At 45.0% G+C, this 28,000-nt stretch overlaps 1 protein-coding gene across 6 annotated transcripts in view; it reads right to left on the minus strand.

The window, feature by feature from the left end:
- The window catches only part of PTPRE (protein tyrosine phosphatase, receptor type E), a 48,915-nt gene that overhangs the window by 8,688 nt on the left and 12,227 nt on the right, over nucleotides 1-28,000 (minus strand). The window contains exons 1-17 of one of the 6 annotated variants that reach the window (XM_026065639.1): nucleotides 25,435-25,855; nucleotides 22,469-22,571; nucleotides 22,152-22,225; nucleotides 20,999-21,135; nucleotides 16,282-16,372; nucleotides 15,566-15,642; nucleotides 15,401-15,437; nucleotides 14,685-14,782; nucleotides 13,021-13,140; nucleotides 11,124-11,287; nucleotides 7,979-8,114; nucleotides 7,410-7,559; nucleotides 6,147-6,240; nucleotides 5,217-5,293; nucleotides 2,862-2,996; nucleotides 1,903-2,028; nucleotides 3-163 (exon numbers count right to left, since the gene is read on the minus strand). In XM_026065639.1, coding sequence (XP_025921424.1) covers nucleotides 3-163; nucleotides 1,903-2,028; nucleotides 2,862-2,996; nucleotides 5,217-5,293; nucleotides 6,147-6,240; nucleotides 7,410-7,559; nucleotides 7,979-8,114; nucleotides 11,124-11,287; nucleotides 13,021-13,140; nucleotides 14,685-14,782; nucleotides 15,401-15,437; nucleotides 15,566-15,642; nucleotides 16,282-16,372; nucleotides 20,999-21,135; nucleotides 22,152-22,225; nucleotides 22,469-22,571; nucleotides 25,435-25,636 — 1,982 coding nt within the window. In that variant the 5' untranslated portion in view covers nucleotides 25,637-25,855. Of the gene's footprint in view, nucleotides 1-2; nucleotides 164-1,902; nucleotides 2,029-2,861; nucleotides 2,997-5,216; nucleotides 5,294-6,146; nucleotides 6,241-7,409; nucleotides 7,560-7,978; nucleotides 8,115-11,123; nucleotides 11,288-13,020; nucleotides 13,141-14,684; nucleotides 14,783-15,400; nucleotides 15,438-15,565; nucleotides 15,643-16,281; nucleotides 16,373-20,998; nucleotides 21,136-22,151; nucleotides 22,226-22,302; nucleotides 22,375-22,468; nucleotides 22,572-25,434; nucleotides 25,856-28,000 lie in introns of those variants that run through there. The other 5 variants (XM_026065641.1, XM_026065643.1, XM_026065642.1 and 2 more) reach the window with 5 other exon arrangements.

The raw sequence follows: 28,000 nt of genomic DNA on the forward strand, positions 1-28,000 counted from the left end.
ACCTGCAGTGCACCGTGATCGGGTGGTTTCCCGTTTGCTGCTGCTGCTTCTGCACGGCTGCAATCAGGTCAATCATCCCTTTTCCTTCAGCAGGAATTCCAATCTCCGGCCACCCGTGGAAATGAAACTGTCGGATGAGCCTGCTTTGCTTCTCCTGGTTACTCTACACGTGCACAAAGAACAGGTTTTAGGCAGTTATTATTTCAAAATGGAAACACACTTCTTACCGTAAATATTCTTAATATACATTTTGTTTCATTATGATAAAGGGGGCTATTTTCAACCTGGTCCATAATATATTAGACAGGCAGACCTGAGAGTTCTGCTTTTTAATTCCCTGCGCGCTCTGCTGATAATTTACCCCTATAATTTCCCTTTTGATTTGCACAGCTGTTTCATCTGAGTAGTTCTAAGGATATATACACTTAAAGATTATCATTTTCAGTATCAATCATTTATGACTTTTATCATCCAAAGGAAAAATCCAAAGTTTCAGTGAAAAAATTCAATTCATGAAATTTACTCATCTTTGTCCAACACCACCTGTTACTAGGAAATTTAAAAATTATTTTCCTTGCCTGTATGCCTGCTAATTAAAAGCAGCCCTAAATGGCTACTTGTATCATGCTAATTTTGTCACATAATCTGAATGTTACATTGTTATTTTGAATATAATTACAACAGGCTGGTTTGGAATGGACCTTACCAGTAGTGTTAAAATTCTAATGTTAAAGATAAGGAGGAGAAACAGAAAATAATCTGAGAAAGAAAAAAAGAGAATACTTTGACATTTGTGCTTCTTTTTGTGATGTGACTAGCAGTAGCTGAATTTTCTGATTCTGTGTTATTTACCTTTATCCTGGCAATTACTTCTGAAGTGAACTACATTGGAACCTGTTCTGCTAATGGATATCTACTGAAAAAAAGTTTGGTGATCAAGTCTTTTGTCACTGTTTTGTACCATACAACTTGGAACACTTAACTGTCCTGGGGAAAAAGGCTTGGTCGATCCTCCTCCCCCCCCAGCTCTGCAGAAGATGTTCTAACATAATATTACTTTAAATATTACTGATGGGGTCTACCTGTCTATACTCGGGACACTCCAGCACAGTAAGTTAGTTACTCAGATGTTCTTAGATCTACAGCAACAGACATTAAGGATGCAAGGTTGTAATGCACAAATGTTGCTGTTTGGATGTGAATTAAAATTGTTACTTGGGCTTTAATCACTTTCCAATATAACAGAAGTCAAAACGTGGACAAGAACTCTATGCTTCATGAAGTAGCTTCATGTCTTATCCAGCCTTCATGAAGAAATACAGAGCACTCTGACTTTAAAGTCTTTTGCTTTGCGTGTGCCACATATTTAAGTGTATAATGTCTGTATAATGTAATGATTATTTAAATGTATGATACTAAAACTTTCACAAAAAAATATTTTTTTCAAAAACAAAAATGCAAACGAGTTCCTAAAGAGATGCATGCCCAGAAGGACCAAACTGGTTTGAGTGAATCATGCCTGTAACAGAGAAACATAAATAAACAGCTGGTAGGCAGAGGTAAGTACACGGGCTGTAAACTTCTTCAGAGTTTTAAAACGTTGAATCAAATTTTCAGCTCTGCATGTGGGAGATGGTATAAACTGCAATGACAGCAACAACAACCAAAAAAAAAAATCCAAAAAACCAAGATAACCACTTTGATCAAGGACATGTTTTACAATCAGAATTTTGCTTAAATTTTACATTTAAACAAAACGTTGCATATAAGCTTCCACTCCACTGATAAAATGTTAGATGATGACTAACCACAGTTATCTTCAGGTAGAAATTCCAGCATTTAAGTAATCTTATTTGTAAATAGCTTCCAATGCAAAAATAAAAATAAATTTAAACACCATACCTGACTGTACGTAACTATGAAGTCCCTTACGCTTATGGCATCTAAAAGGCTGTCATTCTTTATTTCGACGGTTATCTCTCCGTGAGTCACAGAGCCCTCTGACGGCCAGTACTGGAAGCATTTTTCCTGCAAAATTGAAAGGGAATCATACATGTTCCTTGAAATTTTTTCCTGTTATCTAATTTTGCATGAGTTTCCACTATAGAAGGAGGTCTTAATGAACATGTTCTAAATACTTTGGAGTGGAATGGCTAATAACCCCTTGGTTTATATAGCAATAAAATACTTCCACAATATAGGCCATTAGGATAAAAAGGATACAGAGATTAGGGGTAGTTAATATTGCTTTGTAAACAGATTAGAGTAAAATTAACACCTAAACGTGATGGAATGTTTTTAAAAAGTCTCCCAAAAGCAAACACCACCTCCCAGACCCACCCTGAAACACCCCGGCTGCAGAGCCTGCGGAGCCCTGAATCTCCGGCGCTGCAGCAGAGGGGGATACAGGCTGCTTTTCATTACTCGAGAGCAGCGTTAGGCGGGTTCGGAATAAGCCACTGGAGCTACGCGCTGGCGAAACAGCGAGGGAATCTGGCAGGAAAGCTTTGCCCAGCTGCCCTCCGGTCCAAACCAGCTATTCAAGAGGTGTCTGCTTCAGGTGCCCCCGCCTGCGTTGGGCCTTTGATGGTGGACTGGGCCCGTTTACAAAGCACAGTTCTCAGGAGTTTAGGGGGGGTTTTCTGACAGTTCAAGCAAAAGCAGCAAAATTGGCCTATGCCTCATAGCGAAGCAGCAGGTCATTTTAGAGAAGGCAAAAGAATCTTCCATTACTAGAATCTGCAGGAAACAAATATTTTATCTAACGTTGACACTCATATTTATTGCATTTTTAAGACCATGAGGAGGGTTTGCAACTGTTAATGGAAATTGCTTTGCTCGAGAAACTGCATGACTCATACCTGCTCCCTTTCTTGAACTTCTGTGAGCATAACTATAGTGTGACACTTCCACTCCCAAACCATTCGCCAGAAATCCTCCACCGTATGCGGAAGCGGTCCTTGCGTGGCAATGAAGTAATCCTTCTGGCGATAGCCCTACAGAGAAAGAACACATACATTTGTACAGTGACACGGGACACTTATTTCAAATCCGGGGTATATTTTCAAACAGTCTTTGGAATCTACCCCGAACTTCATGCAAACAGCTATGCCCCTCAATAGACACCTGATCAACCTTTTCAAAGTTATGGGAAGGGAAGTAATAACAAATTGGTTTTAGTTATTTATTTCCTTTATTCTAGGAAACAGAGTAAGTTAGAATCCAACTTTAGATGAGTCCAAGAGATTTAAAAATGTTGGGAAAAAGAGAGGAACGGAGACATAAAAAAACTGAATGAGGATGGAGCCCGAGTTGCTTCCTTGCTTAGAGACAGGCTCCTCCTGCCTTCAGGCAGGAAAAGCTAGGAAACGCTGCATCCGAGTTGCAAAGACCTGCCCGGCAGCCCCTGCCACGCTCGGCAGGCAGGTAAGCGGGCGTTTGGTCCTGTACGCTGCCAGGCCCCCGCAAGCGCGCTCCGTTCGCTCAGATGTAAAGGAAGAAAACACAACCAAAACACTGCGAGTTTTCTGTTACATCAGAATACTTCCTTACTTGAAAGGTAAAGTGGGTCTGGAGAGCAGTATAATCTGCTGTTAAAATGCCAGGCTAGGAGAAGCTTTTTGAAGAACCAAAGGAATACAAGAGTGACAGAATTCAATATTTGGAACAGCTATTATACAGTTTCTCTCTGAACACTACTTAAATTGGTAAGTTTAAACTGGCTGTTTCCTAACTTGAAGCTACCTCAAATTCTCTGCACACGGTTGTGACACCGAATCTACAAAACATCTGATACTTGCTCACTGCCAGAAATGCAGTAAAAAAACGCTCAAATTCTTCATGTAAAAGGCATAGTCATGAGATGTAAAAGGACACATTTTTGATACAATCTTTTTAGAGGAACCATAGGAGTACTTGTATTCTAGAAGCATGCTTAAATCGTGGTTAAGTATTTCATTCAAAAAGAAAGTTAAAATAAGAGCATAGTTTCAGGCTAGGTCATTGCAGATGATGAGGTTTCTATCCCGCTAACCCTTGGGATGATTTGCAGTGCAAGAGAGAGGAATGATTATGCAACATGAAGTCCCACCTCGAAGGTAACGCCGAGCCACTCCTGGCTTCCCCTTCCCTCCACCCAACTGGGTGCCTGAAGTTAGATGATTTGAAAACCCCATATGTAACTACCAGTTTGACATTATTCCTAACAAAAATGAATATGAATTGCAGAGGAATGTTGGATGTTAAAGCCCGGGGTCTGGGAAAGCATTGAGAGCATGAGATGAACACAGTGATAAGGCAGAAGTGACCCCACTGTAATCATGGGAGAAATGGCTTTATTCTGATTTTAATTGAAAGAGGACGATCAATTCCTGCAACTCCCTGTCCAAGTGAGTTCACCCTGTCTACCTGCAGAAAAGACATTCATAACTCTGAGTCATACTTGAGGACTTTTTACAGTCATGGCTGAAGGAATCAAATCCTGCAGTGCGAGGTAACTGAAAGGGTTTCACAACGAGAATATTAAGGAACATTAACAACCGCAGCTATTAGCCTTACTGTAGAATTACCATATAACTCACTTGTTGAGCTACACTTCTATTTACATACGGATGTGATCTTCGTAATGATCATCCACGATCCTCAATCACTAACAGGGTTTTATTGCTTAAGGATATAATTAATTCTCGTATTTAAATAAAACTGAAACACAATAGACGGTGTTGCCCAAGCTTCCAACAGCAAGGCGGGAACAAAGTTAGGAATTGAGCAAGGCCTCCCCAGGTAAATCAGAGCTCCCAAACACGATGATATCCTTTCCCCATACTAAATATGCCGGGTTTTTGCTCTGCCAGTCAGCAAAGTGCATACTCAGTATATTTTTTCACCCGCGTGCAGATAATGGAGCAGTTAGTTCCAATTACAACTGTTAGCTGTAGAGCTAATTAATCTGTTTCACTGTTTTCTTAGGATTTAATAAAAACCTTAGTTTATAAATCTAACCACAACAAGAATGTTTAAATTACATAACCATTTAAACTGAAATTGAAAACATCAGAGTAAGATAAGAAACGCATGTGGAAACTCATAAGCAAAGCCCAAACAGCAATGTTAATGTTCTTCATAAGCGAAGTTGACAGTGTCTCTTTAAAAAGACTCAGCAGCAACAACAAAGTATTTGTCTTTCAGTTTAAATACGTTAAAATTTTTATACATACATCTATGAAGGAAGCATTGATGTAGTCTGTATACTCTTGACCTCTTTTCATTGACAGAATCACTCTATTAAAATCATCTGAAAAATAAAAACAAATACTTATTCTTTCTTTTGCTAGCTGTATGTTGACTGCTCTGTTATTACGTTTGTGAAAGAACAACAACAACAAAAGATTTATCTGAAAGCCAGAAAGAACGACTTCAAGGCCTTATCCAGGATTTACTAAGTGCGGGGCGGATGGGGCTTGGGTTTCTGCTGTTTGTTTTTCCATTCACACAGGATATGTCAGGCAAGTTCAGAAACTTTCATTTTCACAAGCGGACATTAACAACGCTGCTCAAGCGGATGCAGGGAATCGCAGCGAAATACAGAAGGCATGGTTGTTGAAACGGTGGAACTGCTGTATTATTTCATGCAGTCCTGAGAAATATCTGATCATAATATATTTTATGTTGAAAAAGTTTAAAAAGGAAAAAAAAATGCAGTAAAGCCAGAATTAATTCCTGCAGACATTTTGCAAGGACACTGAGATACTGCTGTTACTGTTGAGTGAGTTCTCCAGAATCTTTAGCACAGACCTGCCTGCAAAGGAGGCGGCAAAACCAAAGGGAAGGCTAACCAAAACCCTGTCCTGGCTAAAAAAACAAAACTGCTGGGCGGGACAGTACAACCAGGTCTTGAACGGACTGGAGTTATACAGGCAGAGAAGTTCAGTCATCTTCTCTTGAAGACATTTGTAGTAATTATTTGCAGAACTACAGTTTCCGAGTCTGGGCAGGAGCTCTGCTCTTGAGTTCATCCCAACATGGGTACACGCGGATGGGAGACGTGGTGTTACCAGCATAGAGCGATAATGTTTACTTATGACAACGTTATAAGAACCATGTATTTATAACACTTGTTTCTATAGATACAAAACTGATCATCTTACATGGAATAATCTGGATGACTCTAGCTTTTTTCATGTTTGCGGGAAGATTGCCAGTTCTCATGTTCTCCTTCATTATTCGAACATTGGTTAATTTCTGTAAGAAAACACAGATTTGGGTAAGGGCCAGTTGAAACGGAAGCAGTTCTCTCCCACCGTGTTTCTCCCGGCCTGGGCTCCAAGGATGCCCAAGCACCGTTACAGGGTCCAGAGCAGTAATGCAGCCAAGGAGAGACTGGACGACCTTCACAAAAGTCATTTTGTTGCCCTGTCTATAGAATGTAATTAAAATAACAGTCTTCCATAATTTTTTTTCATATCGATGAATATTTAAGAACCTGAACACGTTTCCAGGGTACACCAATAAATTTTAAGAGCAATAAAATAACAGCAAACTCCCTCCCTGCCCGTTTTTTTTTTTAAGGCTTGCTTGGGCCTGGCTTTCCGAGGGCACAGAGTACCTGCATCTCTAGTCAAAATCGCCGGGCATGGCAAACCATCGTTCCCTGTGAAAAAGGGCTGCTTAAATGTGATATTCGGAAATTCCCTTTCACAAAACCAGCCACTTTTGAAAACGCGTTTGCCTTTTTGTCAAAGGACTGTCATTTGTGTCTCTCCAGCCTTTAAGCAACAAGAGAAAGGCTGACGAGAATCGTGAACACGGCTCAGCCGTAGCATCTCCAGCCGCAGCTCGGCAGTTCTGTCCAAAGGAGTTCCAGCACGCCGAGCTCCGACATCAGTCTTCTCATTTCCACATATTGATCACAAAAAGCCAGCATTTTTGGTTTCTCCATTTGGGTTTTCTCTCAACAGAAATGCTAGATATTCAGCGCACGATCTGAAAATTCGCAGTAATTCCCGCTACAGTCACGACTAAGTTAACATTTGTGTTGACTTGTTAATTAGGTGCAATATAAATCCAGCTCCATTTTCCAGCATTATCTGATCTGCTATCGAGCATATGGCCAAACAAATAGTTCCATTTTACTTTTATAAGCAAAGATTACTGAATGCATATAGGAAAAGGTCAGTAAAATGATGTAGTCTTCAATCAGCATTTTTAAGAAGAGACTGTTAAAGCAAGGCCCCGGTACTTGTCCCCACACGTTCCACTCATCGCAGGCACAGAATAAAATAAAAGAGTTGTTCAGTTTGGACAGTTTTTTTTTTTTTTTTYTTTTTTAAGGTCATACTTCCCCATTTTTGAGGTATCTTTTTGGTCTAAATGTTGAAATCTTAGGGCAAAGGCTTACTTTAAATACTTACTTTAAATTCTTCTTCTAGCCCTATTTTGACAAGATTTGGCGCTGTACTGTGTGATGTCTGTAGATGTTTTTCTAAGGATGACACATCTAGTTCCGTGTCCCCATAGAGGTAGTATTCAAGTAAGGCTTGATAAATGAACGAATATTGCATCTGCAACGAACAAACGACAAGCACGTTAAGTAGACTGAAAGCAGTGAAGTGAAACTGTATCAAATCTGGCACTTCCTCTTCTCTCATTTGGTCAACAATCATCAAAATACAGTTTAAGCTAAAACAGAGTTTTCTATTTTATCACTCAACTTTCTATAAAATTCCATCCTATCACGTATAGGGAAAACACGGACGTGATTACTAAATGAAACGTGCCTTATGGTGGTTTTATCACAGCCCTGACTTGTCTGGATCTTCTTCCCCAACCTTCTCCTTCTACTGGGTTTTGTTCAGTTCGCAATAACCCAGCTGTGTGACAGAACGGGAAACACTGGGGTGCACACGAGAGCGAGGACACAGAGGCACGTGCTACTTTAAATTTGAAAAGCGGTGGTTCCAACCAGTTAAAGTCTACTTACATCAGTCTGAACCATTTGCGGACGCTGATTCCGGATTCTGGAAACAAACTCGAAAACATCAACCCTCTGTTCCGCGTGCATCATATCTATTATGGCATCTATAACGATAAACGTGCCTGTTCGACCCACACCAGCACTTCAAAAGAAAAAAAAGACACTTAAATGAACCACAAAGTCTTCACGAATTGCTACAGCAGAGACATAGGTAGAACTTAGGCTGTTTAGACTGGATTGAAATACTGGGAAACACAAAGTCTCATTTTTGACTTCAGTAGTGATATCAATACAAAAGGAGCTCAGTTTTTAACAGAAAAAGTCACCCTTTTTTCCAGCTCAGAAATGATAAGATTGAAATTATATTAGAAAAGATCTCTGGGGAAAAAAAATTGTATTTGACCATCTCTAATTATTCAGTCTAAGGAAAGAATGGAATTTTCAATATTTTTTCTTACTTCTGAGATCCTTCTTGTGTGGTTGCTGTTGCATGTTATTTTGAAAACGGAAGTTGTTAACAAGTTCTACACTGTTTAATACAGCTATCCCAAAATATCATTTTACATCTCCTTCAACAGCCACGAGAGGGAGCAAGATTATTATAAATTATACTACTTGAATGCCTTTTGGCTCTTCCTTTCAGAGGAAAAGGGCATGGCATCCTGTGCTAGGCATTAATAGTTCTCCTTTAACCTTCTGTTCGCTTATTTTGTACAGCAACTGCTGTAAGGTCAGAGAAACACATTCTAAAACATGACAAAAACTTCTCCCCTCATCCCAGCGTTCCCGAAGATACAGACTAGCTTTCGGCAAGGAAACACTAAAGTTTTAAATAATACCGGAAAAACTAATGGCATGCATAGTGCTACTTGGTTCATACGTATATATATGTACACACACATACAGTCTTAACAGCAAATGCTATGTAACATCAAAACACTATTCCAAGTCTGCTTGGAATGATGTTAAGTCTGCTGAACCAAGCAGGCAAATCAAGGAACTCGGCTCTCCACTGAAATTTCACAGAACTTCTTCAGGGTACAAGGGCCCATTGTAACCTTCTGCCTCCAAATTCCTTTACATTTACTCATCGATTTGGCAGGTTCTTCTCCTTTCCCCTCATGCTCTTCCCCTCTTCCAGCCGTTTCCGTTTCTCCCATTCCCACCGCTGCGACCTCCCCTCCCACTGCTGGAGCAAAGCTTGCCTCCCATGCCTCTCACTTCCTTGCATTCACACTCGACTGCTATGGATGAGTCCACCTCAGTGTCTCCTACTTGCCTGACTCACAGTTTAGCAGATATTTCCCTCTTCCTGTCCTGGAAGCCACCTCTGAGCGTGGCTTGCTCATCTTCGGTTCCCACTTGTCCATTACGTACACCGGAGCCCTGCTCTCAGCCCCGCCTTGGCTTCCTGGCTTCTCTTCCCTTTGCCGATACCATCCCTTTTCCCAGATCCACCTTCCCTCGTGCACTTAACTCTTTCGCCGCCTCACGGTTAGCTCACTTCAGATGAGCTTTGCTCCCTCATTCTTGCTAAAGCTGATAACTTCATCATCGACTCTTGCCTCAAAACCTCATTGATTTTATCCATCCTTGCCCTCTTTTGGGGTCTCCTTTACTCCGTTATTCCTCCTCAATTTCTCTCTCTGCTTGAGAGAGTAACATTTGAAAAAAATATATTTTGGTAGAAACTTCCAGCTCCCCCTCCACATTGTTATCTGCTGTTCTTTACTTCCAAATGCTAAATTAGCCCTTTACTAACGTAAAAGATTCTAACTGAGCTGTTTTTGTCTAGAATGACTGGATGACGTTTTTCTAAAGGCTCACTCAGAAATGCACCGTTACTACCGATGAGTTTCCCTTTCCTTTCCCCAACAACTCAATAGTGTCATATCCTGAGCAGGAAAGGAAATTAAGTGTCACCTTTTTCAGTCTTTATTTCTAAAGTATACGGAAATACTGTGCTAGTCCCAAACGCTGATACGTAGCGGTGCTATTGCGTTCTCTTGGACTGTTATATTTAAGTCACTGCATATTTGTAATGAGAGATGTTTTATTTTTACCATTCCTTACCATTACCTACTGCAGTTAGTTAGTCTAAGTACAGAATGTCCCCTGGTGAAAATAAAGCTCAAATCCAGTATTAGCCTCCACTGAACATCACAGAAAAAGGCTGTATGTGGGTTTTCACAGGAAAGACTATGCGAGACAACCAAAATCATCTTTTTCCTTCTTAAATTTTGCTTTAAAGACTCTTATGAGTTCTAACCCAGCAAGGTCTGTGTGGAAATGAAGAAACACCAGGCTGCCTGGTCACGACAACCATGCTCTTTTCCAATGGTGCACACTGAATTTTCAAAGGCTCTTTGAGAGTATTTCTAGATGTCTAACACAAGCAGCAGCAAAGAATGAAACGCATGAATCTAAAACCATTACCTTAAAAACAAAGACCAGAAAGACAAAGGCGTTATTCTTTTCATTCTAATCTCAATAATGGTTCCTGAGAAGACACTTCTTGCTTAGTTGTAAGCCTACAGTTGCTGTAGAGGTTGTAATTATTCTTTTAAAACTGATTTGGAGTTTGTTTGTTGTTTTATTAACATTAAATTTCCAGGAGTTTAGCAGAAACCTTTAAAAGCAGGAAACTCAAGTATTTGTGACCGAATGAGTACGAATATATTCTACATTGGTACGCTGGTACATTTTCAAAATTGCAGCATTTAAACCTCTTAAATGCAAGTCTTCATTTAAAAATTTCTACTCATTTAATGGATAATTTATACAGCAAATGGCAATTTTGTTGTGGGAAAAGTGAGGGATGAATTCTCAGAGGAGCAGTTAGTAGCAAAGGTCACAGATTTGTATTACAAGTCTGTTTTTCTGACAAAGAACATAAGTATGCCAAAGACTGGATCTCACTCATGGATAAAAAACTTCTTTTTCAGTATTAAAGTGACAGCAAAGACAAATCTTTTGAATTCCTTCTTACCTTGGGCTCTAAAAAAAGCTTAGCATATTATTGCAACTTTTTTTTTTTTTTTTATTTTAAACAAACTTTGTAGCCTTCAACAGAAAATAAATACTTAGCCTTGGCATTTTATACACAATTCCAGCGCGAGCTAACAGAGTGGCTTAAAGAGCACGTACCTACCTACAGTGTACTACAATTGGTCCGGCATGCGCAGGATTCAGTGCTTTGACTTTTTTCAGAAATTTCAGCATCCCGATAGGTGTGAAAGGCACTCCAAAATCAGGCCAGCTGGTAAAATGAAGCTGTGTAACAAGCCTTGGAGCTTTACAAGCGTCATGAAGCTGCTAGGAACACACAGGCTCTGAGTTTGACATTTCGAGTTTCACGCAAAGATTTATACACAAACTACTATGGTTATTTATTACTTGTATTCCTTCAACATTTAGATCCTGCGTCAAAGATTAGGAGATAACAGTGCACGTACAATACAAACAGAGTAAAATTACCATATATTATTTTTTCCATGAAAACTGGAATAATCCCAGGATAGGATATATTAAGAATGAGATTCACAACTTATGTTAACGATGGATCAAATCTGAAGTCTTTTTCCCACTTATCAAATCCTTATGACACCTCTTTTAACAGCCTCAGATGACACTCACAAAATTTGGTCTAAAACTTCAAGATCTGCGTCAACCACAAGATGCAAAATGCCAACTTTTACAAGCTGTTTTATAATGTTTTATAATGAAAAGGATAAAGATGTGTGGACACACATCTGACACCAACACCTTAGAGGCCAATTATGGGTACTACGGAGCTGCATCTCACCAGTCTATATTATGCATGAAAAACGAAAGGAGAAGAGTTATGGAGTTAAGGAGAAGAACCTGGCCATCTACTGACAGTTTCAGAAACTGAGGTACTCTAAGATTAAAGAAGAGATACTGCGGAAGCAATGGCAGTATAGCCACAGCGTTCTGTTTCACTTGCATTTATCAACCACAATCTATTCTTAAGCTCAGATGGTAAAAACTGTCTCCAAGGCCAGTCATCCCTGGCCTTTTTTTTTTTTTTCCTTCCTTCTTTCTTTCTTTCTTTAAGGCTGTTAGCCAAAGTGCTAATCAAGGCCATTTATTTCAGTTTGGGGAACTGGTTTGTTCGGTAAGCCTACATGGTCTCCATCAGTGGAGAACCAAATCTTAAAAACACATATTCAGTAGAGATCCACAAGTGAAAGGCATCCGATTCCGTTCATAAACGTCCAGCCCTTCAGCTCATCCACAGCGCTTGTGTCTCGTTTCTGGTACAACGTTCCCATTCTGCCTTCTGAGCATGTTTTTCACAAGCATCTTTATCAGCAATGCCTTATCAGCGATCACTAGTCCCGCTAAAGTAATCTCCACCCTAAACCAGCAACGAACACTTTAGAGTTCAGAACCTCTGCCTAAGGTCAAATGAATCGACATGCATTTTTTTTGAGGACTTCACTAGCTCTCCCTGTCCCTGTGCATGGCAGTAGCGTGGTTTAGCACCTCTCACTGGGCACAGTAGCTGAACTAAATGTTACGGGTGAGCCTGAAGGCTTTGCTCTGAACTGGTACAAACACAGCCCTCCCGTACGGAGGGAGGATCTCGAGGAATTTGCCCCCCTTACAGGGCAACACACAGTGGACCTACACTAAGCCACCACCACTGTCCTCTCCTGTGGTCTTCTGGACACAGACAAAGCCTTAACTTTTGCACAAGAACAACGATACAGCAGAAATCAAGAAGCTTTAATACTGTCTGACTTTGGCCAACTAATATCCATAGACTACTCCAAATACCCACAAATTGACACTTTTTTCTTTAATCTATGCAATTTGTCCCCAAAAAGGTCAGACCACCTCTCCTATGCCCCCTCCCTGCCAATCCAAATGACTGATGTGGATGGTAGGTGGCTACAGACAAGACCAAAGCTGAGGGCAACGTGCTACGACCCGCTGAGTTGTGGCAGACACCGAACATACCATCCTGTAACAATTTGCTTTAAAAATTAAAGCAAAGACCCAGCAAGAACGTAGTTACTCACGGACTGAACGCAGAACTTGCGAATGGTGTAGTCCACGAGGACGATACAATCTTCCACTGACACGCGGATACTTCCGTAGGTCCAGCACCCTTGATCAGGCCAATACTGATAACATTTGTCCTGCATAAACACACAGTCGGTTTTATAACACTGAGACCAATTTCCTTACTGGTCACACAGAGAATAATACAGTTATTTGAAAATAACGTACATAAGTCTGTACCGGAGTATATAGAGTTTAATTATCTGACACAATACAACTTTAACACTTTGCTCAGACTATTGATGCTTTTATTTATGCAGAGAAGGGTAAGAATAGCTTTGGAGTTTTTTTTAAACCAGACAGACCCGAACAACTTTTTTTTTTTTTTTTGGCTTGGGGGCTTTTCGGATAGTAGAGAGAGGACTTTTTGATACCTCGACCCTTTATTTTTAAGCTTTAGGTGCAGTTAGTGAGAAACGTAAGGTAGTCCTCGTGTAGGAGTCATCAGGAACATCAAGTTTTAGCAGCTCTGGCCTCTCATATTAGAAACGCGCTCTTCTTATAGACCGCCTGTGCTGTTTGAGCTTGGTATGGCAATACTACAATTACAGTAAAATAAAGCAGGAGCACCACCTCGAGTAGACAAAAAAGGAATGTCTTTCCTCATAACTGCTCTCAGCTCAGAGTCTCTCGATTATCTTTTCTTTCTTGTTGTAAAAAAATGCACAAAACGGTTATAAAAGCACACCTGCAAACACTGATACGGTATATCAGTTATCACAACCTCCTTCCCAAGGAAGGTAAACTACTGGACTTTATCAACATTATTTCACAACTGGCAGGAGAGGTCACCCTTGAGCAGTGGAAAAAAGGTAGCGTTTTCAGTAACTAGATAATATTCCCTCTGCTCCGACTCCTTACTTTCACAGCTATAGGGGAAGCCAAGATTGATTTTTGGGGCACATGTTTTTGAGAACCTTACATATTTCAGCTGAGAATGTAGCATGATCAGTGTAGCAAATTGTCTCCAAGTAAAAAATAATAATAATAATTAAAAAGCATCTCTTTTCAAAGGTATTTTTGATGGTGCATTTCCTTTTTTTTTTTTTTTTTTAATTTAGCTCTTTAATCTGTGAAGCAAAGACGTTAAACACATTAGCATTTTAATAAGCGTCTCGATGCTCAGCCAATACACTTAGAAAGCCTAACGCAACAGGGGGAGAGGACGAGTAAGGGGGGAACGTGGGAACATGGAGCAACAGAATTACTCTCACAAGAAAGAAGGGTTGTTTCTTAATTGTTAATTGCATATGCCAAAAAAAATCATTTTGAAACATAATACTCAAAAAAAGGAATAATGTTTTAATCTTCATTTCTAGCCAAAAAAGCCTAAGTCCAGACTTCCTCGCACTGTGACAAAAAAAGCATTTGCCTTTGGCTATGACAAATGGGCTACGCAGGACAAAATTACCGTCAGATATTTCTCCTTGATATCTACTTACAAAACTTTTATTTTGAAAATTGAAACTACGCTTGTTAGCAGAAACTCAGAGGCGCTGAAAGGGACTGGGAAAGGAAGCGGTTAGCAATACTGAGGGCCAAACGCTGAGCTGCCCCAGACTGCTCGTTTCTGGAGCATCCCTGCTAAGGGAGATCCGCAATCAAACTGGAAGCTACTTACCTCTTTTCTTTCTTTCAAGTTTGTTAACATGACGATAACTGCAGACTTCTGCTCCCAAATCATCCTCCAGAAATCATTGACTGTTTCTTGTTTAGGTCCTGAATACATAGAATACAGTTCCATTTAAGAGACAAAAAAGACCAGGAGCATCCCAGCTGACCTGCTGCTGCTGCGCACCGGCTGCCCACCCGCAGCTAGGTTGGCCACCAAATTCCCAGCTTTTGAATAGACCACATATTCCTTTTAAAAATCCTGTTTTCTTCTACACTGTTATATGCAGTGGAGCTTCTACTGTATGGTGGGGGCTGTGTAATTCCTAAGAAGTCCTTGAAACACCAGTAATCCCCGTGAGGTCTGGCAGGAGGGCTCAGAGGGGACGACAAAGGATGATTTGTCACGACGCCGCTCTCCCTATCCACTATAGCGTGATTCTTCCTCCTTCAAACCCTCAGTAAGTGGTTGAAAAAAAGAAAAAAAGAAAAAGAAAAAAGAGAGATGAAGAAGCAGACCTCTCCTTCGCTAAGGAGAGGAGCGGAAACCTCAGCTCTAAAGGCAGTAGGTTACCGTACGCTCACTTCAGTTTCATTTAAACTGTCAGCTCTAAATCCCATCTCCTATTTGGCCATCATCTGCACCTACGATAGCCTTAAGACATTTCTAATGTTAAACAGTTTTAGTCATAAAACGTACACAAGAGAGAGATGAAAATAAATTACCTTGTGCCGCTATAAATTTATTCTTTTCTTTATAACCCTAAGGAAATAAATATCATGTAGTTAAAAGATGAAATGCCAGTGAGCGCTAGAAGACAAACACCTATTTAATATTAATTTCTAGTCAAAACTAGCAGCTTGGCTAACAGTGGGAAACTGTCAACTTACATCTAAATAGGATGCATTAATGTAGTCTGAAGATGGGACTCCATCTATTTGGGTCAAAATCACTCTGGAATGATCATCTGGAAGAGAACGCATTACAAGCACGTTTACATCAGAGCTACAGCTTTTGAAGCAATTCAAAAATACATTAATTCTTGGCAAGTAGCAGGGCAAGGAAAGCTCCGCTAGCAACCGTATTGCAAAACACCGGTCGAACGAGCTACTCCCCACGAGCCCAATCCCGTTGACTTCACGCTGATGGGCTCTGGTGTCTCTCAGCTTCGTCTGAGCATATTGTTCCCAGCTCCAGTTGAGAAACTTCTGCCATAAAAATCTTGCTCTGCTCCCACCCTGGAAGGTCACTGGGACTGTGTCTGGAGAGCACCAGAAGCCCAAACTTGCCCATATTTTATTGCCCCAAACTCACCTGAGATACTGAAATACCACTTTGACAGATTCTACTTTGGCAGAACTCCTGCTGAGGTTTTAATCTCACAGCACCCGTCATTACCATTAAAGAAAAGCATAACGGAGAACAATCATTAGCTAGAGAGACACCATAGCCAAAGGAACAGGTTTTGCCCAAACAAATACAGAAAGACCATTCGTGATAAGCGAAATCACATCACTGGAGCAGCTCCAGCCAAGGAGCGTCACCAGAACGCTCAGCGCCGCACGGGCGGTTAATTGGCTAGTTTCAATAAAAGGTAGCGTCTTACAAGGAAGGATGTTGGGGTATCTGTTTTTCTCCCTGTTTTCTTCCTTATTTGCCATTTCAAATGTTCCCTGCATATGTCCAGGCGTCAATGACTGAAAAAGAAAAAAAAAAAACCACCACACCCAAGTTAGTGTGTTATAACACGGCTAAACGTTAACTGCACGTGGCTCACCGAAAAGCTGCATTTTCGCATGATGTCCTGCATCCAACAGAATTAAACATGTTTTAATTTCTTTTTCTTTTTTTTCTTTTTTTTTTTTAATAACTTTCCCTCATTAATCTAAAATCGGAAATTTTGCCCCGGGAGCTTTCACCACGGAAAACCAGTTCAGCAGTTTGGAAGGAATACGCTATTTTTCCATCAGCAACCGCAGTTATTCAGAGCACTGTCAGAAGGGGCGTTTCTGCTGCAAAATGTCATCTGCCGCGGTGACTCACCGGCCTGTGACCCCGCCACGTGCGTGTGGAGGCATCGCCCTCTCGGGCTCGGCTTGGGGACCTGCTTTTAGCGGTAACGTTTTGGGACGCAAGCGGCGCTTGGCTGCTAAGGGCTCGGCGCGAAGAGCAGGAAACGCCAAACGTCGTGGCGCGGCGGCATCGCGCTCCTCCCGGGCTGAAACTCGCCCTTACGAGCCCAAGCTACGTTTCTGCTGGTAATCAGCCAAATCTGAGATTGCAGATAAATTTAGTCATGTGCTAAATTAAAAACAAAAAAAAAAAAAAAAAAAAAGCAGCCTTGCAGAGCAATCCAGCGCGATTAAGAAGCAAAGAGGAAGAGGCTTCAACACGGGGATGAAGAAGGGCGATGAACAAAACCGCAGGCACCCAACGCGGGACCTTCCCGTCTCTGCAGCCGCACCGGGCAGAGCACGGCTGCTGCGGGAAAGCCCACGGAAACGCCACCATTTCCATACGCGTGGGGGTGGCGGCCGCCACGGAGAAAGCCCAGGTGAAAGCAAGGGAGACGGCTCCAGCAGAGGAGCTGCACGAGGCTCCCCGTCCACCGCGCGCAGCGTAAATGCACACGAAAACGAGAACGGAGCCTCATCGAGCTGCTCCCATTAAACTCCTTAAAAAAAGGTCCATGCGTTGGGCCGCCCCGAGGTAAAATCCCAGCTGTTGTGGGAACGCGGAACTGCCTTCTCCCACCCTCCTCCTGCTTCTCCACCTCACGCAAATCCGGCCCCACCAGAACGGTCATTCTTCTGAAGCGCTCGGGAAGGGGGGAAGGACAACGGCATCGCGTCCCGAGCTGGCTCCCAGCAGCTCTCCCTGCTTGCCTCTCCTGAAACCCTGCGGCAAATTTCCCCCTAAAAGCAGAAATCAGGGCCGCCAGGGTGCGAAAAGGGGGAGGAGGCGAGGACTTCCCAGCTGCCACAGGAGAAACAGCCACCTGCACTCGGGGGGTCGTTGCGCTCACACCACCAAAACTTGTGACCGTAAGTAAAAGAAGGGAGAAAAGGAAAGAAAGAAGAGAGAAAAGGTTAAAAAAAGGCCACCAGTTAAAAAAGCAAGCTACTTTGGGCAAACTAATTAATTCCTTATTTGAGTGAAGCCCATACTTTTCCTAATTAAAGTAATTAATATATATATGCAGTATACAACATAGAAAAGCTGTATGCAAAGTCTAGAACCCCAGAGTTTACATTTTGCATTAAAGACGTAGCTAGTCCTTCTCCAAACGTAACGTCGTTAAGCTTCGAAGGTCAAGCAACAGATTGCTAACAAGCAGGCATCTAGTTCTGCGTCTTCCCGAGGAGACTGCAGGCAAAGAGTGCGATAATGGTTCCCTGGCTCAATAACCTTCTCAGAAACGAAGGGGTGAAAAGGAAGTCGGAGATCCCTGCAGGGCGCTACAGGATTTCCCCTTCGGCAGAGGCTGTTGTGGCAGGATTTCATCCCAAACCTGGCGGCGTTGTGAGCTTCCCATATCTCATTTATTTGAAAAGAGCTAAGGGAAGCGAGAGAGGACCAGGAGCGAAAGACACAGCTTGCTGCGCCCGCAGGACTCTGCGGATGGGCACGGTGTTCGCGTCGCGATCTCATTCCTAGCGAGCTTCAGGACGACAGCTCTTCCTCGTGCTCACACAGGACAACGGTGGAAAGCTACTCTAGAAGACAAGCCGCATTGGGGTAGATAAGCCTGTATTCTCACTGCAGTGTCCTCGTGTTAAAAACTTAAGCTTAAGCCCATGGAGCTCAGCAGAGCACCGCGCTCGAAGCTTAGAGCTTGCAACCAAGAGCGCAGGGGAAAAGACAGTCCCACAAGGAGACGTCGCGGTCCAGGCTTGCTCCTTCCTTCCCTAAAAACTGGGCAATGTCACGCTGGGCTGCCTGAGGAGGGTTTTGAGCTGTCACACCGGGTTGCAGACTGCTCAGTTGCTTCTACCCAGCTCCAAAAGAGGACAAGGTGATTCATCGAGGATGTCCTTCATCATATCCTGATCATGCCACCCTGCGAGTCACAGGGAGCCCAGGCTGGGCTGCGCTATCTCCTGCCACCGCAGGCCCGTTCCCTCCCACTCGGCAGCAGTCCAGAGGTCGAGGTGATGCGTCTGAGGGGCCCGAGCCACCCCAGCATCATCCCAGACCGTCATGTTTTCCACCGCGTGAACCACCGCCGCATCTTAACCAAGTCGAGATGAAAATTTCTAAAGCAAGTGCTAACAGAAAGGTTTGCAGACATTAATCTGGAAACGGAGGCAACAGCCTCGCCATCTTATACTTCAACAACGCGTCAAGCTCATTTTGCGTTGTGCACGATAAATGCAATAAGACTTGTTTGAAAGGCCCCAAAAAGGCGTGCACTCATATCATTTTTCTTTTGCTATAAAGAAAGAAAACAATCTTCCTAGTTGCCTGTCTTCATAAAGGGAACAAATAATATGAAATGAAACAACTGGAGGGTAGCGGGAGTCTCTGCTATTTTAGTTAGTGTACAAATGCAACGTATACAGTGCACTTATTAAGGATAATTTAGGCTTTAAGGATAAAAGCACTGAAGAAGAGAATTAGGCACACAAATCTAAGACAACTGCCTTCAAAAATCCAACCTGCCGCCTATCTCAGTCTACCAGTGCTTGTTTGGCTTGGTTTCACCAGAAGAATCACTTGGAGCCTAACAGCTTTGGCTAGGGCACGTGCCGAGACCCTGCCGGCTCGCCTGAACCCCAGTTCGGGCCGAAATCTCCTTCAAACTCACACGGCAGACATTCGGTTCCTACGGTCCCCGAGGGGCCCGACCCCCTTGCCTGCGCAGCAGCTGTTACAGGAGATGATTGCCCCGTCAAAATATTGCGAATTTGGCCGTTTTGAGGAGCAGACGCAGGCTGGGCTCTCAGCAGGAGGCTGGAGCTGATCTCAGAGCTTCAGGGTCTCGCCGGGCTTCWGCTCTCCAAAGGAGAAGGATTCTACGCAGATGTTAGGAGGCCGCCCCAGACGCCCCATGCTCTAGCAGAAAGGTAAGGGCTGAGCGCGCGCGAGCGGGCARGACGACAGCCGCACGACGGGCAACACCGACGCTGCGTTTCGCTGGGTGCCGGGTGCGCTGGGGCTGCGGGTGTTTGAGGATTTCTACAAAATCTGCGTGAACGTAAAAAACACATCACGCGCTTTTGGAAGCTCGGGATCGCGATGGACACGGTGGGAAGCTTCACAGCAGCCGGACCTTGCTCCAGACCTGCCCATAAGCTCTAGCGCTCCTTGAACAGGCAGTACAGGCTGTGTCATCCGAGTCGCTAAACCATTCCCAGCAACGAGTGGGCGAGTTTCTCAAGATTTCCTCTTTTTCAGCTGCAGTTTCACTAAGCAAACACTGATTTTTTCCAAAGGGCTACGCTGAGCTCGACTTTCTGTCCCAAGTTCAGCATTTACAGGGTCCATGTGAGATTTAGCATTTGCATTCAGGTTTCGCTGGGATCTTTTCTTCCCTCGAGAGGGCAGTTGCCACTCAAAGGGTGTGCTGGAAAGTCATGATAGAAAGTTGCCGGTGCCAAAGGGCACCGATTTCTCCACCACTTTCCTTCTGATACTGAAACAACAGACGTCTCTTTATCATCTTTCCTGTTGCACGCTATAGAAGTGATCACGCTGGTTTTCGACTGTGTCTTTCACTCCCTTTCCCCTCCCGGGCTGAGGAGGTGCTCGAGCAAAGAGCACCCACATCCCCGCCAGCAGCTCCGGGCCACGGGGCTAATAAAAGCCACCGTCAAAGCAGGCTTCAACTACCGTGCTCCCCAGCCGCCTGCAACGCGCGGCCGCTGAGCTGCGGGTGCTGCAGCACGGCTTGCAGCCGCCGCGCCAAGCCCTCGCCGCCAAGCAGAAAGCGACGGGGGGGTTTTCACACGCCGTCAAACAAGCCGCAGGCATAAATTAAGAAAGCAGCTTAATAAAGCCGCCTAATCAAGGCAGGCACTAGCTTCGACACCCCTGCGTTCAGCGCTGAAGTCACCGCTCCGTGCGACCGGCTTCTGCCGGCAGAGGAAGCGAGAGGAAGCGMTAAGAGGCCGGCAAGGGCCCTGCAGAAGGGAGCAGCTAAACCAAAGAGGTGCTAAAAGAGCAGAGGCCAAACGCACCGGCACGCTCCGCTCGCACGCCGCCTCCCAGGGCGGGGAGAGGTTTGCGGGTGTTTTTAAGAGAGCCGCGCGTCTTCGCCGCCGTTCGTTCGCCGGCTCTTTTTGCCCCCCTAAGCGACCCTCCGCGCCGCCGGGCGGACTCACGTTAAACTCCTCCCGGAAGAGCTTCCCCTCATCCGCCGACCGGATCCTGATCTCCTCCTCGAGGTTTTCTACCGGGATGGGAAAGTACTTCTTCGGGCCCGACGGAGACCTGCTGAGCAGCATCACTCTCTGCTGTTCTGCCGGGTCACGGAAAAGGAGCGTTAGGGGCACGTTTACAGCAACAGGCAACGAGCGATTTCAGCTCACAAGCTAACTGCAGCTGGAAGACGACAAAACAGGCTTCTGGAATGAGACTAAAAGCGGCGACGAAGCTGCTCAAATAAAAGAAGTAAACAAAACCACAGGCCAAGCGTCTTTTTGGAGAACATAATAAATTCAAGCAGAACCACACGCTGGTAAAATTAATGGTTTCGGTATTGCCGCCAGATTACAATACGGGCAAGGCAGCCGAAAAGACGCAGAGGAATATTAAAAAATCATCGTTTCGCTCAAGATGCTGCGGGCAGCTAAAGCACGTTATCGCCGAGCAGGAAGCTGCCCTGGGCTATATTTAGAAGCCTGACTTTTCCTCCGACTTATCGCGTTCTTTTTTAACCGGTTCTTCAGCGCCTATGTAGTGACGGGGAACCGATGGAAAGCCCAGATACGACTCTTTCTCATGTCACGTTTTGCTCTTTGTTATGGCATAAAAATCTATAAGCAAGAAACTAACAGTTCCTCCACATTTGCCAGGCTTGAGCGTCTCCTGTGCCCCGCAGGAACGGCCCATGCCGGAGGAAAGCACCGAAAGTACCAGCACGTTTGAAAAATCCAGTGGAAAACATTTGCCSTTTCTGGGAATGTTTTATTTTAGGGCTAAGGGCTTACGGCCCTTCCCTGTCTCATCCCCTTTTTCGTTTCTGTACGGGGAACTAGCCCCTAATTTCACAAACAGTTAAGGATTTTTTTTTTCCTTTTAAGAAGAAACACYGGAATCCTCTTAACACAAGGTCACAGTGGCAGAAATTTGGATCTCAGCTGGCATCCTAATAAAATACTTCGGAAGGGGAACCACAAAGAAAAATATTTGCTGTATCACAACCCAAAGTGAAAGTTGATTAAAAGCAACAACTGGAAGTTACGATCTTTGACACGGAGAGCGTACGGGTGCGCGCAGGCAAACAAACCCCCGGGAGCGCGAGCCTCCGCTTACCTTGCTCCTCCAAGATCCCGTTGGGCATCTTCTTGTCGCCGGAGCTCACCACGGCCTTCCTGTGCCGCCGAAACCTGCAACGCAAGCGACACCTGAGCCACCGCCGCCGCGGCCGCGACGCGCTCGGCCCCCCCCGTCCGCCTTCCCGCACCACGTAATCCTGGAGAAGCTCTTTCTGTTCATCTCGCCGGGAGCCGCCGCGGCAGGAGCCCCGGCGCGCGCCTCTCTCCGCCGCCGCCGCCGCCGCCACCGCCGCCGCGCGCTTTCATTTCCTCATCCGAGCGCGGCAAAACGCCCCGCGCCGCGCCACCGCCCACCTGAAGAAGTAGCCGGCCGAAAGGAGGAAGACGACGAACACCAGCAGCAGAACGAGCACGGAAGTCAGGAGGTCCTGGTGCAAGCTGTTCTCCTCGGTGGAGTCTGGGGGTTCAAACACGGCAAAGCTGGAGGCGCCGGCTGCCTAAACGCGCGTTTCCTCCGCGAATCCCCCGCGCCGGGACGGCCCCCAAATTCCTAACTTCGGTTCTGGGCGCTATTCTGCTTGCGTTCGCTAAAAGCCTCACAAAGGATTTAGGATACGTGCAAAGCCAAAATTCAGAAGTGGAAGATTTTTTTCCCCCCCTTACTACAAGCAATCTGGTTTTCAGAATGTCAAGTGGTGGTGGGGGGGGAACGATGATCCAAAAATGAAACTAAGCAAGAACTTATTTCTAATCAGAGTAAGTTAGCTGGGTTAATATATCTGGGGCAAGGTCTTAAAAGCCAACTGAAGTTAAAACCCACGCAAAAGGTTTCGCCTTATGCATCCTTACGCATCCTTACGCATCCTTACGCATCCTTACGCACACCAGCTGGTTTTCTGCCAGACAGAGGTCACTCAAGAGCCCTTCGCAGGGACCTTCCTACGGGCCTTGCCATAAGATATAAGAATGAGGAGGGATGGTGAACCTTTCACAAACACTCAGAACTCAGAATACAAAAAACATGTTACAGCTAGCTTAAAATTACAGGTTTCAAGCCGCTGTCAGCAGGGGTTCTTCATTTATGCAATGTTTGCGACATTTCACTTTCATTATGCTGTCAGTAACCTTTTAATTCCAGTGAACAATTCAATATATAACACGTTAAAATCATAAAAACACGTTGTATTCGAACAAACRAAACTATGAGCCGTAGTCTTCAGCAAGAAGACACTAATCCTGCTTTTTCCGAGCGGCCTAAGAAGTCCACGTTCTTCCACCCGTGGTGGAAAGAGACTGTTCCCTCCTCGCTAAGGAGGACAGGTAACGGTCTGCACACCCAGCATTGACTGCTCAAACTGCGTGCAAACAGCCAAAAACACACCGTCTCGGGGTGCTGAGCTTTTCCGTCCGTGCAGTAGCATTCCTTAGTCGCCCTTATTTGCACGTTTCTCGATCGTTTTATCAACGTCCGCCCTTCCAAAGCTCAGGCAATTTCTTTTTCAAATGGCATTCACGCATCCTCAGCGAATTCCCCACCGCTTCTAGGGGTTTTATCACAGGCTGGCGGCGAATTGCGACACGGACCCTCCTCGCCCCTCTCGCGTGCCCACCGCCCAGCTTCTCCCTTTGCCGGCTTGCAACGCAGCCCTTTCGCATAAACCTTGGCATCAAATACCCTTAGAACAGGAGGTTATAGCAACGGTGTCAGGCTACGTAATACATAAAAAAATTAGACGAGGAGCTAACACGGATGAGCAGAAAGCCCCAAACCGATGCACGTAGACTACGCTGTTGGCCGTCAGCCAGTGTCCCGTGTGCAGCGGGATTTTAGCTCAAGGTCCGAATGGATTCTTACTGATTTCCTCCTGGTTTCGGCATCTCGCTGCACCAGAGCGGCGTTGTCCACGCTCTGGCCACCCCTTCTCCCAGGGGAACCCTCCCCATGGTCCCTGTGCACCTTAAACGCACGTGCACGGACACCATGCACTTGCTAAACGTAAAAAGCTACTACTATTTTTCTTTCTTTAARCGAGAAACGTGCCGGGTTTTTATTTAAATTGTGGGCGAGGGAGCAGGAAGGGAGTTTGAATAACACTGTTAAATAGAGAACGCCAAAAAGAAGGGAGAAGGGATACAATTTGGAGAGAAAAGACGTGAGGTTGCTCACACAGCGTTTCGGGACAGGCAATAAAACCTCCTCGGTAGGTATAAATTCACCGGGGGGCCGTATCATATCCTAGGAAAGACGTTCCCTCGGTCAACGTAACAGTCCAAAGAAAGGCAAGGCAATAAAATACATGAAACCAGACATTTAAATGGTAAATAGAGACAAAACGGACAGGCACGACAAAATCGTGAGCGGAAACCATCGCTCGGCCGGGCTCAGAAAACCGCTGCCGTAGGAAGCGCCTGGACGCACGTGCGTCCGTCGGAAAGAGCTCAGCAAGGGCTGCGCAGCACTCAACAGCGCTGCACGCTGCACAGGCGCTAAGGCCTGGCAAATAAAGGAAAAAACTGCAAAAGGCAAAAAAAAACCCCAAACCCCAAAACACACTTTGGCCCACTTCTGAAAGAAGGAAATTTCAGACTGAATATCTGAGAATATTCCAGGATTAATTTCCTTTTACAGCAATTTTTATTATCTGTACTGTGCCAAAATGCAGGACACTGGCRGGGGCGGAGGGGAAGGGGACGACAACAAAACATCTGAGTCACAAGGGAATTAAAAACCCCCTCAAACCATTACACAATAAAAATCCCCTGTTTCTTTCTTTCAGAATAACTCATGTTCCTTATACTGTATTTTTGAGGCAACGTTGGAAAACATTGATTCCCGACCAAAGGGCCTGACAGAAAACCTTGCAGTCACCTCTCACGCCAAGGCAGGAGGAGAAAAGTTCAGTTCTCCGCCAGAGCCCTGCTTCCACTTCTTCACGTAAGGACAGAGCACCCCTGTAACGACTGATGCAACCCTCCGCACCAAAATCTCACCTCTCCCCCACCCGTTTCACAAGGAAACCGGTTCACAAAACCACAAAAAGTCCCTCTTCCTCGCACACCGACGCACCGCTTTCCGCAGAGCTGCCATGCCAGACCTGCGCGCAAAGACCGCGCCAGGCACGGTGTGTTTGCAGACCGCTGCATTCGCTACCTGTAGTTGCTTCAGTGGCTGCACTGGCAATTTTGTAAACAGAACCCAAAAATTAAATGAGAAGCTACCCCTGGGCTAAGTCTTTGTAGATCCAGAGGCTGAAAGATCTCTGGCCAACGCAGCTGCCTAAATATTAAGTAGGACTTTAAGGGGAAACCTAAACACAGACCCAAATTCTTTCTTTCTTTCAGCATTGCTGCAGAAGTTGTCGACACAAACGTATGACCAAACGCATGCTGGAAAAGCCGGTGTCGTCTACAGGAGCTCTGCGGTGCACCACTGCCACGGGAGATCTTCCACTGCTGCAGCACAGAGGGAACGGTGGTCCGCAACCACGTGGTCTTCTGTTCGCAGCCCATGAAAACAGTCATCCCAGGGCACTTGTCAGAAACAGAACGAGATACTGACTTCCACCTTGACAAGGAATTAGGATGGTCACCAGAAGGATGGCCACAACCCCTGTCCTGCTTCCCCCGCTTCCCGCTAAGCTCAGCTCAGGGGCTCCCTCATTCCCTTAACGCTCTTCCAGATGTCCTAATTGCTTCTTCTGGAGATGCATCACCACTTCCTCCAGGGTTACGAGGTTCCTAATTTCAGAACGCCAGTGCTAAAAGCAAAATCATCATCGTGACCAGAAAGAGGAACTAAGAGCGGTGCCCGCACAGCAGGAAGCGCCTCGTGATCCACCACCGCTCCTCCTTCCACCGGCCCTCCCCAGCTGCTTTTCTTCACCCCTCCGTTTGTTACCTTGCCCGGAGAACCTGGACGGGGCAAAAGCCCGTGAGCTGTGATTGGCGATTAACACCCTTTTTTCAAATTCAGCAACCACAAGCTGCGTTTACGCACAGACACACAAGCGGTCCTACAACAAGTCTCAGCAACCTCCCTCCGACCACGCAGACCTTGCTTGTGGGCAGCGGCAGGCGCCCGTGCTTCGGGGCTGCTCTTTGGGGCACGACACGCGCCTCTCCTTCGGGTCGGGACTGATCTTTCAGACATCTGCAAAACATCCTGACCCCCCGCCCCTTACGCTTATTTTAAAGAGTGGCTGTCGCAACGTCTTGACGCAGACCTCATCCGTCAAACTGCAAACAAAAGCGCGCTCAACCTTAAATAGTGCCATGCTATAATTACACATCTATGCACAGATTTCTGGTCAAATCTGTCTCTTGCCATCTGCTGGTACAAAACGTTTCGGAGGTTAACACAACGTTGGTATACATACATTACTTTATTAGACTAGGGGATCCCTCATGGGCTGGAAATGTGACCTCTCAGGCCTGTCTCTGCTAAAGACCCAAGTCCGTTCTGCGCCCGGTTTTGCTCCTAGCTTGCCTGGCAGCCGTACAAGACCTCTCACATTAATTCAGGGGCGATTTCAGACCAGGTCATCTGCGGCCTGGGGGAGCGTGGAGCATCTCCCACGCGACACCTTCGCTCCGCCGCTAAGCCTGTCCACGCGGCAGAGGGCAACGCCGCTTGCACCCTCAATTTTTACCGCGATCGTCCCATGCCTTCCTGCAGTCCTCCTCACGCGCCCGAAAGAACGGATATATGGAAAATCGATTAGCTTTACTAATCTCTGCAGTTTCAGATATGGAAATGTYCAGCAAGCTAACCTGACTTATCTATGCATGCAGTTAAATAAACCCTATAAGGTTCTTTAATAATGGAAACGGGYTAATCCCCCCAAACCTGCAGGTCTGGCGTGCCGAGGACTAGCTAAGATACACTGAAGAATGGGAAGAGATCCRCATGTACCCACCGGCTGTTAAATGGCACTTATTCGCTACCCTTAAAAAGACCTTTTTAGTCCATAAAAACCATTTTTTGTTAAAGAATAACAACGCGGGCTGGTTGACACAAGGCAGGCGAGGAAAGGCGGCCAGCGCCGCCTCCCAGGCACCGCTCCCTGCGGCGGGACCCGCCACCGCGACCGAAAACCCGCACCGCCCGAGGGCAGCTGTTCAAACAAATTACCGAACTGCCGTTTCAAATGCACGAGCATCCACCAGCGCATCCCTCCGGCTTTTAAAACACCGAGGACACTGGGCCGGCCGCCTCCTTCAACGCCCAGTTCTCTGAAGACGCCTCGTTTTTCACGTGCCAGGAAGCGCTACAGRATCCAGCGGGACGGGGAAGTCGCCACCCCTGGGTCCCAGTCCAGCCCCTACGCACTGCCACTTGCTTCCTTCTATATATTCCTGTAATATTTCTAAATTCTTCAAATATCTTCCAAGACACCCACTAACTTATTGAATGATCACTATTTAAAACAGCAGTAAAAGGGCATCGAAAGCTGTTCCATTTACTGTCTTTCCACCTCCCACCCATCTGATAAATTAATTACATCTGCACGTTACTATTCTTGTACTGGAAAAAAACGTCTGTGAAGATAGGCATGCAAATGTCAAATATTCACGGAGCAAACGCTAAAGAAATTTAAAAATTTGGAAAGGACTCAAAAGCTTTATTTCTGCAGCTCCCAGACTGCTTTCACATTTAAACTACATGACAAGTAAAAAAAAACAAGAACAAGAGAATTCCGGCTATGATTAATATTGGATAGCCAATTAATATTTGAGGAACTAAGAATTATTTGAATGCTACTGGACAGTATCATATATAAATAATTTATTAAGCATATTTGATAGCATAGACTTTTATCTACTTGCAAGATACCAGAGTGAATTAGCATTTCTTTCTGCAAAAACAAATAAACACAGTTTTGTATT

This window comes from Apteryx rowi, unplaced genomic scaffold (assembly GCF_003343035.1).
Source record: "Apteryx rowi isolate R43461 unplaced genomic scaffold, aptRow1 scaffold_23, whole genome shotgun sequence".
NCBI lineage: Eukaryota > Metazoa > Chordata > Aves > Apterygiformes > Apterygidae > Apteryx > Apteryx rowi.